Source organism: Capra hircus, chromosome 28, assembly GCF_001704415.2.
Source record: "Capra hircus breed San Clemente chromosome 28, ASM170441v1, whole genome shotgun sequence".
Lineage (NCBI taxonomy): Eukaryota > Metazoa > Chordata > Mammalia > Artiodactyla > Bovidae > Capra > Capra hircus.
Genome location: NC_030835.1, coordinates 18,265,607 through 18,277,948, shown reverse-complemented (window position 1 = coordinate 18,277,948; position 12,342 = coordinate 18,265,607). Strand labels below are relative to the sequence as shown.

The window sequence follows — 12,342 nt, the reverse complement described above, 5'->3', positions numbered from 1 at the left end:
AATGTGAACAGGGCTAGAGGGCTTAAAGATTAACTGTAAGCTTATAGTGCTAAAGATGGTATGATATTAGGGTAAGGATAGACAAATGGATTAATGAAACAGAATAAAGGATCTAGAAATAGATTCACATTTATACAGTCCCTTGATTTTGATAAAAGGGGCAAAGCAATTCAATGGGAAAAGGAAAGTCTTTTCAAAAGGATAGTGCTGGCACAACTGTATAATCATACAGGGAAAAAAAAGTGAACCTCAACCACTACCTCACATTATACATTTTTAAAAATTGGATATGGACAGACTTAAACAAAAAGGGATAAAACTTCTGAAAGGAAACAGAATATCTTTATGACACAAAAGGCAGTAACCATAAAAGAAAACAAAAAGTATAAAATTTATGAATTTAAAACATTGGCTCTTTGAAACACATTTCACAAAATGAGAAAGCAGTTATCGGCTGGGAAAAAGTATTCAGAACAGATATGCCTGACAAAAGATGTGTATTGAGAATGTTTAAAGAACTCCTACAAATCAGTAATAAGAAGACAAACATCTCAATAAAACTGGAGCAATCAGTTTGAGCAGATCCTTCATGAAAGGAAATATACAAAGAGTTAATAAGCACATAAAAAAGTGATTAGCGTCACTAATCATCAGGAAAGTGCCAGTTAAAACTAAACTGGAACGCCACTTCACACCCACTGGCTAACACTAGAAAGCCAGACAATATCAAATGCTGGTGAAGAACAGCTGGAACTCTCATCCATTGAAACGAGGAATTTAAAATGTTTTAATAATTTTGGAAAACCGCTTTGGCAGTTTCGTATACAACTATACATATACTTACCTGATGATCCAACAATTTCACTCCTATACATTTCCTGCTGAAAAATAAAAATATATGTCCACAAAATAATTGCTTGAGAATATTTTTAGCAGCATTATTCATACTAGACTAAAATGGGAAACAATCCAAATGTACCTCATAAGTGAATAGACAAATTACAGAGTGTTCGAATAATTAATCCTCTTCAACAATCACAGGGAATGAACTTCCATTACTACAACACCACAGCACCCTGGAATGAATCTCAGTCATTATGCTGTGAGAAAGAAAGGGAAAATTCTCAAAAAGCTTAGCCATGTTGAGATAGCATATGTGTAGGCCTTCACACTGACAGCTTCAAGTCCTGCTAAAAGATGTCAGCAATGATGAAGAATCATCAGAAACCATGTTGATGTATGGCAAAACCAATACAATATTGTAAAGTAATTAGCCTCCAATTAAAATAAATAAATTTAAATTTAAAAAAAATCAGGAACAGCAACTCTAGACGCAAACAATGAAAAGCTAATAGGTCTAACTTCATAGTTCAGAGTGAAATCGATTTTATAGCAAAAATACGGAACAGAGGGGACCAGGAGATTTGACAGCTGATATTGCAAGAAGAGCAGGGGCTCAGAGGATCTGACAAGGAATGCTCCTCATAAGGAAAGATTTTCACTACCCCTTCCCTTTTACACACCCTCTCCTTTCCTATGGGGTTTCCTTTCTTTGCTTCTCCCTCCAATTAAGATCTTTCTTGCCAATACATCCCAGGGGACAGAGTTCACAACTCAGGTACCTCTTCTTCCCACTCCTGGGGAAGCTTGTATACTAAACCTCAAGAATCCTTTCCACTGAAGAGTCTCTTTGGTGTATGTCCTGAAAACAATAGTGAGTTATCTTCAGGTTTCAAAGGAAACTGCTCCTAAAAATTCAAAACCGCAGCAAGAAACACAGGGATTTTTGTCTCTCTTCCAAGTTCACTTTGAATTCTCCCTCAGTCTTAGTTTAAGAAATTGCTATAACTTAAGTGGTCATACTTTTGCCCAAATGAAAGCTTTACAGAATTATAAGTATCAAGACAGTGTGTTGTAAATAAAGTTGTTGTTGTTCAGTCACTAGTCATGTCCAGCTCTTTGTGAGCCCATGGACTGTAGCATGCCAGGCTTCCCTGTCCTTCATTATCTCCCAGAGTTTGCTCAAACTCATGTCTCTTGAGTCGGTGATGCTATCTGACCATCTCATCCCCTGCCACTTCCTTCTCCTTTTGCCTTCAATCCTTCCCTGCATTAGGGTCTTTTCCAGTTAGTCAGCTCTTCACATCAGGTGGCCAAAGTATTAATATTGAAGCTTTAGCAACAGTCCTTCCAATGAATATTCAGGGTTGATTTCCTTTAGGGTTGACTGGTTTGATCTCCTTGCTGCCCACAGGACTTCTCCAGCACCATAATTTGAAAGCATCAGTTCTCCAGTGCTCAGCCTTCTTTATATTGCAACTCTCACATGTGTACCAGACTACTGGCAAAACCATAGCTTTGACTATACCAACCTTTGTAAAGTGATGTCTCTGCTTCTTAGCACACTGTCTAGGTTTGTCATAGCTTTTCTTCCAAAGAGCAAGTATCTTTAAATTTCATGGCTGCAGTCACCATCCACAGTGACCTTGGAACCCAAGAAAATAAAATCTGTCACTGTTTCTGTTTTTCTCCATCTATTTGCCATGAAGTGAGGGAACCGGATGTCATGATCTTAGGTTTTTGAATGTTGAGCTTTAAGCCAGCTTTTTCACTCCCTTCTTTCACTTCCATCAAGAGGCTCTTTAGTTCCTCTTCATTTTCTGCCATGAGTGTGGTATCATCTGCATATCTGAGGTTGTTGATATTTCTCCCGGGAATCTTGATTCCAGTTTGTGATTCATCTAGCCCAGCATTTTGCATGATGTACTCTGCATGGAAGTTAAATAAGCAGGGTGACAATATACAGCTCTGTTGTACTCCTTTCCCAGTGTTGAACCAGTCCATTGTTCCATGTCCAATTCTAACTGTTGCTTCTTGACCAGCATACAGGTTTCTCAGGAGCCAGGTCAGGGGGTCTGGTATTCCCATCTCTAAGGATTTTCCACAGTTCATTGTGATTCACACAGTCAAATGTGTAGAAGTCAATGAAGTAGAAGTAGTTTTTTTTTTTTTTTTTTTCTGGAATTCCCTTGTTTTCCCTATGATCCAATGAATGTTGGCAATTTAAACTCTGGTTCCTCTGTCCTTTCTAAATCCAGCTTGTATATCTGGAATTTCCCAGTTCATGTACTGCTGAAGCCTAACTTGAAGGATTTTCGTATGAAATGAGCACAATTGTACAGTAGTTGGAACATTCTTTGGCATTGCCTTTCTTTGGGATTGGAATAAATCTGACCTTTTCCAGTCCTGTGGCCACTGCTGAGTTTTCCAAACTTGCTGGCATATTGAGTGTAGCACTTTAGCAGCATCATCTTTTAGGATTTGAAATAGCTCCACTGGAATGCTATCACCTCCACTAGCTTTGTCTGTAGTAATGCTTCTTAAGGCCCGCTTGACTTTGCATTCCAGGATGTCTGGCTCTAGGTGAGTGATCACACCATCGTGGTTATCTTGGTCATTTAGACCTTTTTTGTACAGTTCTTCTGTGTATTCTTGCCACTTCTGCTTAATCTCTTCTGCTCCTTTTAGGTCCTTACCATTTCTATCCTTTATCATGCCCATCCTTTCATGAAATATTCCCTCAATATCTCCAATTTTCTTGAAGAGATTCTAGTCTTTTCCATTCTATTGTTTTCCTCTATTTCTTTGCATTGTTCGTTTAAGAAGGCCTTCTTATCTCTCCTTGCTGTTCTCTGGAATATTAATCTCAGTGAGTGAATTATTTCCATTATATTGTAATTTCTAGATAGTTTAAATATTGTGTTTAATTTGGTTAATTCTCTTTATTATATGAGCAATTCTGAAATTAGACTATTTGGGGTTTCTTATTTTTTTAATATTTTGGTGAAATACAGTTGATTTATAATGTGCTCATTTCTGCTGCACAGCAAAGTGATTCAGTTATACACATACATTCTTTTACATATTCTTTTCCATTATGGCTTATCACAGGCTATTGAATACAGTTTCCTGTGCTATACAGTAGGACCTAGTTGCTGATCCATCCTGTGTGTAATAGTTTGCTGCTGCTAATCCAGACTCCCAGTCCTCCCCTCTCCCGGCATGCTCCCCCTTGGCACCCACAAGTCTGTTCTCTTTGTCTGTGAGTTTCTGTTTCATAGATGTGTTCATTTATGTCATATTTTAGATTCCACATATAAGTGATATTATATGGTATTATCTTTCTCTTTCTGACTTACATCACTTAGTATTGTAAATTCTAGGTCCATCCATGTTGCTGCAAATGGCATTATTTCATTCTTTTTTTGGCTGCATAATATTCCACTGTATATATATTCCCTATCCTCTTTATCCATTCATCTGTTGTTGGACCTTTATGTTGTTTCCTTGTCTTGGCTATTGTAAATTGTGCTGCTATGAATAGAGGAGTACATGTATCTTTTTAAGTTATAGTTTTGTCTGGATATATGTCCAGGATTAGGATTGTTGGATCATATGGTAGCTCTATTTTTGTTTTTTGAAGAACCTCCATACTCTTTTCCATAGTGGCTGCACCAGTTTACACGGCTACCAACAGTGTGGGAGGGTTCCCTTTTCTCCACACCCTCTGCAGCATTTGTTATTTGCAGACTTTTTGATAATGGCCATTCTGGCCAGTGTGAGACAGTACCTCATTGCAGTTTTGATTTGCATTTCCCTGGTAATCAGCGATGTTAGGCATCTTTTCATTTGCCTATTGGCCATCTGTATGGGAAATTAGACATCTTTGAAATGGCAAAAGGCATTTTTATATGCCAAGGGCTGTATTCCATAGTTTTCAAATAAATATGAAGTGCCTTGATGTTTTTCTTAGGCAAAGTACCTTGGTGCTTACCTGAATACATTTAAATTGGAATGTTTATTAAAAAACAGAGTATGAGAAAGTTCAAAAGGTCTATCTTGCTATTTTAGACTATACCCTGTTAGACTGTACCCTCTTCCCTCTGTATGGATAATTTCCTACTGAATTCCAGAGAAGAACTGGAAGACGCTGGTAGCATGGCCTGGTCATAATAATGTGGGTTTTAAGCTCAGAGTCAGTACTTACCAGCTGACCTTAGGCGTGTCCCTTTCCCTTTCAGAGCCCCAGTTTCCATTTCATGGGCCCATGTTTAACACCTATCTCCAAGAAAAATGGAAATGAACAATGAAAAACTATGTTGTTAAGATTTAAAAACAAATAACTACAACCAGGCTTCCTGGGTTTGAATCTGGCCTCCATCTCTAGCTAAGCAGGAAAACCTGTCACACTTTTCCTTTTAAAATGGGGATGATCATTGCATCAACCTCACTGGTTATCATGGAGATTGAAGGAACCAATTCACGCAGCACCCTTGGTATGGTGTCTGGCTTGTTGCAGTTTCATTAGCTGGCTTTTTTATTTTTCAAGACGGCAGCCCCTCCTGTAAGGACTGGTTGGTGCTGCGGTCACAGCTCTGCACGGGGAAGTCCACAGGCACCTCTGACTCACCATGTCAGCACCTGGACCCAGCTACTCCCAATCACACCGTCCACATTCCTGATCCTGAGCCTTGCTCACCAGGCTCCCTCTGCTTAGAATGTAGTCGTCTTTCATGTTTGCTTTTTCCTCCTCACCCCCGGGTCTAATTCCCAACACGACCCCTTCAGAACACTAAGGAAACCCCCTTCACCCCTGCAAGCAGGCCCCAGGCATGGTAGTCTCAGTCGGCAACCTGTTCCGGCTCTGTCTTCACCTGCGTTTTCTATGCCCCATAACCCACAAGCAGACATACTGCACAATTTACTGAACCCAGTGCAAAGTTATTTGGAACAGGGCTCCTCATTCAAAAATTATTAAGAACTTCAAGATAGACAAATCTCAACTGAGGGATATTCTGCAAAATACTTGATAAATAATACTCAAAACTGTCAAGATGATCAAAAACAAAGAAAACCTGAGAAACTCTTAGAGGAGCCCTTAGAGTCCTGACTATTATGTGTAATGTGGGCTCCTAGAACAGAAAATGGACATTAGGTCAATGCTAAGGAAATCTAAATGACTCTTAGTTCATAATAGTATTTCAATACTGGTTCATTAATTATAGTAAATCCACCACACTAACATAAGTTATTAATATTAGGGGAAAGAGGGATGAAGGACTATGGGAACTTTCTGTGCTAGGTAATTTTTTCATAAATCTAAAACTGTTCTAAAACTTTTTTTTTTTTTTTTTAAGTAACAACAACAAAGAATTTTGAGAAGGCAATAGTGGAGAAAATTGTGCAAGACAGAGCCAGGATTTGAATCCGAATCTGTCTGACCCTAAAGCTTTTGTGAATGACTGCTTACACTGCTTGAACTCCAGGGAGAAGGCCCTCTCCTAGAGGTAAGAGAAAAGATGTATGGAGTTGGGGAGGAGGTGGAGGGTTGTCACAGTATTTAGTAGAGAGGTTAGGAGCCCAGTCTTGATGACTCAGGCCACATAGTGTGTGTTAGTCGCTCAGTCGTGTCTGACTCTTTGCAACCCCATGGACTGTAGCCCACCAGGCTCCTCTGTCCATGGGATTCTCCAGGCAAGAATACTGGAGTGGGTTGCCATTTCTCCAGGGGATCTTCCTGACGCAGGGATTGAACCCAGATCTCCTGCATTGTAGGCAGATTCGTTACCATGTGAACTACAGGGAAGTCCTGTATCGTGTGTGATTGCATTTATATGAAATTCCCAGAACAGGAAAATCCATAGAGACAGAAAGTCTGGTTGCCAGAAAGTCTGGTTGTCTGGTTGCCAGGGGCAGGGGAAAGGGAGGGGGAGCATAGGGAGTGACTGCTTAATGGTATGTGGTTTCTTTTTGGGGTGATGAAATGGTGGTGATCGCTGCACAACAAAGTGAAGATACTAAAAGATACTACATTGTAGGCTTTAAATAGTTGAAATTGTAAATGTTATGTTACCTTGATTAAAAAAATATAGTGCAAGCTTGAGATCCAGTCTGTCTGGATTTGAATCTCCAGGGTCCCATTTACTAGCTGTCTGCTACCTCGGGCAAATTACCTCTCTGTGCCTCATTTCCCTCATCCAGTAAACGAGGTAGTAACAGTCCCTAGCTCATAAGGTTGTTGTCAGCAGGATTCAGGCGTTTGGAGTCCATCCCGGCCTTGAAGGGTCAGGGGAGGGATTATGAACTCATCCCCAAGACTTCCCACCTAAAATTTTGCAAACAGAGTGGTCTGAGAGCCGCCTCCCCAGACAACCTGGAGTGGAAACCCACTCTTGGGCGGCCCCAGGGTGGAAGCCAGAGCGCATCACCATTCCAGACCCACCGCTTTAGGAAGCAAGCCGAAGCAGCCACGGAGGAGGTATGCGCTGCAGCGCGCCGCCTAGTGGCTCCTTGGAGCACAGCGGTACCGGCCGCCTGGGGAAGCCGCCAACCAAAGCCACTAGCCACGCCTGCAGGGAACCCCGGACAGCTGCTCCATATTATAAAATAGGTGGCGTGTATTCAGCCAGATTAGGGGCTTTCTGCATATTCTTTTTAATCCCACGAGCTAGTTATTGTTCCCATTTTACAACTGATGGAACTGATGCTTCGAAAAGCTCAGCAGCCAACCCCAGTTCTCCCAGCAGGTAAGAAGAGCAGCCCCGTGTCTGTTCATCCATCGGCTCAGCTCCAGATTCCAGAACTGTCTCTGATGCTCTCTCCTGATTTGGGATAAATGAGGGTAACCCAAGGAAGCACTACAGACCCCACTAAGGGTCAAAGCTAGCTCTGAGACTGATTTCAAAGCAATTACATTGCACAAAGTCTGCCTCACCTCCAACCTCAGGCCCTGTAGAACCCCCTAGGAAATGGAGGGGAGGTGGGAGGCTCCTTCCAGGGCTTATCTGGCAAAGCTGTAGGCCCTTTAACCAGTAACCCTTCCCCAGCCTCACTGATGCGCCCACTCAACCAATATTTATGTATGCTCATATAGGTGCCGGACAGTCTGAGGTGCTGGATATATCATGGTGAGCAAGAAAAGGGGGCCCTGGCCTCCAAGCATCTTTTATTTATTTATTTTTTGGTCATGCATGTGGGATTTTATTTCCCCAGCCAGGGGTCCAACCCAGGCCCCATGCATTGAAAGCATAGAGTCTTAACCACTGGACCACCAGGGAAGTCCCTCACCCTCTTTCTTAACTCACAGCAAGACCTCTTCACTGTGAGTCTGACAGCACTGGGTTTGGGAACACCCTGGTGTTAATCCAGATATTCCAATGTGTCATCCCAGGGCCAGGACCTTGCCCATTCTTCACCCATTCTGGGGAAAGGTGTGAGCTCAGGGTAGTGTGATTCCCTCTGAAGTCCTTTTGCTGCCCCCCAGTTGAGGGCTGGCACTTGAAGATGCCCAGGCTGGGGGACAGCCACACCCCCAGTGGTTATTTAACTGCAGGTGTCTGGGAAAGGGACATTCTCCCAGACACTGGAATGGCAGGGGAGCGGGTGCAGAGGAGTTATGGAGGAATCCCAATGTGCTAAGTCTCCTACCCCGATGCAGGAGTCCTGGAGGCAAAGAAGGGTCCAGGACCTCCAATGGGCATATTTCCAGGATCAGGGGAAATGGGATGAGGATCAGCAGAATAAGAGGAATGGACTGCTCTCCTTTTGCCTGCCCAACCCCTGTCCCCGAGACCCCTTCTCTCCAGTTAGAAATTAAAGTCACGAAATCTGACACCAGGACTAGAAGGGCCTGCCTGGTGCAATTACTATCTAAACATCAAAGTCCTGTGCACTGGAACTTTTTTGAAAAATGTCCAATATCATATTGGTCTTCTGGTTACGAGAGACAGCATGCCTGTCCTGTGGTCCCTGCCTGCCAAGGCTCTACTGAGGTCCCCGCTGAGTTATCTAGCAAAATGCACTTGACCTTGTGCCTGTGCCAGGGGTTGACAGTCAGATGCTGGGCCTCAGTACATGTACCTATATGTGTTGCCCTGTGGAAGTTAAGTACCTAAATATCTATTTGTCTTTAGTGTCGTCTGTCTAAGGATGTATTTGTACTTTTGGATTTGCATGCTTGTGTGTGTGTGTCTGTGACAAGGTGTATGTGTGTACTTTTTAAAATCCTATGTTTTAAGTATGTGGGCCTCTGTGCTGGTGGGTGCCTTTGTGATGTTTCTGGGTCATGTTTGCTTGTGTGTGTATCTTTGTAGGTGTGCCTGTAACTGTCTAGGGGTGGGTGTGTGTGCATGTGCTTGTACTTCTGTTGTTAGGCGGGGCTGGCTGGGTGTGAGGAGCAATTGACTCCCTCACCTACTGCCCTTGCCTGGGCCAAGCTAAAAATAACCTATCTGTCTTTGCACATGGGGGCCTTTCTTAGTTGGCCTAAGTTCTTCCCAGGGAGTCCTACTCCCCCATATCCACCCTCCTGATCCTGGCTGCCTGGCCAGGAAGGGCTGGGGAGGTGAACTGATCTACAGACCCTCTTCCCTACATATTCCAGACCCAAGCTGTGGAGGCAAGTTTGTATGGACGGGAGTCCTGGGCAGTCCTGCCCTTCTCTGTTCTCTGGTGAAACAGCTGAGGCAGGCCCTTGTTTCTTCTCTACCTGCCCGCACCCAAAAAATTCCCTTTCCAACCTGTAGTTCTGGCCTCCAAGTTCTTTCACTGCCAATCTAGGAATCGATCCTGGGAGCACTGACCATATTCCAGTCTACTTCCTACTGGCCTGGCTGGACCTCCCTCTGCCTTCCTTTACCCCTTCTTGAAGCAGCCATTGCCTCTGTATTGGAGGAGTGATTCCAGGTCCCAGCTCTGGAAAAACCCCAAGTAGTGAACGGACCAGGACTAGAGGAAGGGGCATTCCTGCTGGCTGCCAGTCCTTTCTCACCCACCAGCCCCAGAAGAGGCAAGAGGGTGGAGGATCCCCGGCTCAGCATTTCTTTCCAGTCCTATCTCTCTTGCACTTTGACTCATCCACTCATTCACTCAAAGCTGTGTGATCTTAGGCAAATGCCTTCATGTCTCTGTGCCTCCATTTCTTCACAGGTAAAATGAGATTACAAATGGTACTTACCTCCCAGACTTGTGAGGATTAACTGAAGTGATGCATATAAAGAGCTTAACCTGGTGCCTGGCACATAGAAGGACCTTGGCGGCATTAGCTGATCCACCCCTTCTAATGTCACTGGGTTTCAATCCCAAGATACTGCCTAACCCTCAAACTCCACCTGGCCCCTCATGTTCTTTGGCTCACTCTTGGGTGGTCAGGATTTTCCACCAGGAATCAGATTGACTGAGAGGAGAGATCTTGGAAAGAAAGATTGAGAGATTATTGACATTTGTACTGCAGTTTCTGTACGTTGGCCTGGGAGGCACGCTGCACTGCATGTAGGGTCTTAGCTCCCCAGACCAGGGATTGAACCCATGTACCCTGCTGTGGAAGCACAGAGTCCTAACCACTGAACTGCCAGGTGGAAATTCCCTCCGCACGTATTTTAAAAATTCAGTTCTGCAGTGCCTTGCCATGTCGTCTCAGTGTGTCCAACTCCTGGCGACCCGTGGACTGTAGCCCACCAGGCTCCTCTGTCCATGGGATTCTCCAGGCAAGAATACGGGAGTGGGTTGTCATGCCCTCCTCCAGGGGATCTTCCTGACCCAGGGATCAAACCCGTGTCTCTTTTGTTTCCTGCCTTGGCAAGCGGGTTCTTTACCACTAGCGCTGCCTGGGAAGCCCTACAGTTCTACACCCTCTTATTAAAATTGTTATTATCATTTTTCTCCATTTTGGAGATGATGAAGTATCAGAATGGTTAAGTAACTTGTTCAAGGTCACACAGCAGGCAAGGGGCAGAGCCCAAATTTACACCAAACCAAAAATGGCTCCCCCGTGCCTCACTGTCAGTTGGGATGGGGGTAACATCCTCGGCCCCGGGTGCTACAGGAGGGTCAGCCAGGTCTGGTCAAACAGTTCTGCCCAAGGTCATGCCAACAAGTAGGGCTAACCAGGATGAACCAGATCCACAGTCAAATTCACAGAGCTGTAAGTTCCAACTTAACCCGGGACTTGAGGGCTTGAGATTTTTCTCATTTAAGGAGCGTCTTCTGGGAAAGAACCCCCACCGCCACCCCCTTCCCATGTAGAAGACATAGATTTTACACAGTACAGGCCAGGGAGCCAAAAACGACAGTCCTGAGTTTAATCAGAGGAGAAAGCTGACACAGCCAAGCCAAATGGAAGAGCAAAAATACATTTCCTTAGTTTCTGGGAAGGAAAACTGGGCAGACTCCGCTTCCAGTTTCGATCCAGAGGCCGAGTTTTCCAACGCTCCGGGCCCAGCGTCTCTCGAGGACCTCCCTGAAGAGCCCCCAGCTTCGCTGAGGCCGCGCCCAAGAGGCCGTCGGTCACCCCCTCGAAAGGCCCTCCGCCGGCTCCGCCCCTGCCCACCCAAGGCCCCGCCCCGCCCCGCCCCGGCTGTGCTTGGTCCTCCTCAGCTCAAAGACTCACTAGGGAGAGCGAGCGGCAGCGCTCGGCGTTGTGGCAGGAGGCTGGGGCCGGCGAAGACGCCGGAGCCGCGGGGAGCAACTGGGCGCAGGAAGGCGCTTACTGGGGTTCGGACCGCGCGGCTTCAGCCGCTGCGAGCGCCGCTGAGCGCTCTAACCTTCAGTCGTGCAACTTCGTAGCCAGGACGTGAGAACCCGGAGAGCGCTCGAGTGTCGGAGCCGGAGTGCAGAGAGGGGCGCGCCGGAGCCTGACCGGAGAGCGGACTCCAGGCACCCGTCGCACTCCGAGCGCCCGGCAGCCCTCCGCGAAGCGTGGCTGCCTCTGCCCCAACGGAGGGCACGAGCTGGCGCGACCGGGCGCCGGGGAGGACGGCGAGGAGGAGGCGGCGGCGGCGGAGACGGCGGCGGCGAGGCTGGGGCCAGGGAGAGAGCCCCGGGGGAGAGGCGCCCGAGCCGGGCCGAGGGAGCATGTGGGCCCGGAGCGGAGCGCGGGGCGCGCTGCTGCTGGCGCTGCTGCTCTGCTGGGACCTGAGGCTGAGCCAAGCAGGTAGGGAGCGATCGGGCATGGGGGAGTGGGGCAAGGGAACCCTGGCGCCTCACTCTGCCCCGAAGTTGAGGTGGTCCATCGCTCTGTTAGTGCGCGCAGTTAGTGCTCTGTTAGTGGGTGCAAGGGCGCCCAAGTTCGAAGGTAGATTTCTCTGCCCCACCAAAGTGGGCGATTGGTGCAGCCATCTCGCGGGGGGTGCGCAGGCCCTCCAGCTCCTGCCTGGAAAGGAGGGGTCGCTTCTTTTCCCTGGAATAGTATCCGATTCGGGGTCTGCATCTCCTGGAGGACCGGCCTCCAGGGGACCCCTGGTTCTGCGCGTGCTTGGCAGCGTCTCGTAAAAAAAAAAAAAAACA

The 12,342-nt window shown here is 46.1% G+C and overlaps 1 protein-coding gene across 2 annotated transcripts in view; it reads left to right on the top strand.

Annotated features, from left to right (window-relative positions):
- Positions 11,429 to 12,342, top strand: part of UNC5B (unc-5 netrin receptor B) — an 88,420-nt gene continuing 87,506 nt past the window's right edge. For both annotated transcript variants that reach the window (XM_018042461.1, XM_018042462.1), the window contains exon 1: positions 11,429 to 11,989. In XM_018042461.1, coding sequence (XP_017897950.1) covers positions 11,911 to 11,989 — 79 coding nt within the window. In that variant the 5' untranslated portion in view covers positions 11,429 to 11,910. The remainder of the gene's footprint in view (positions 11,990 to 12,342) is intronic.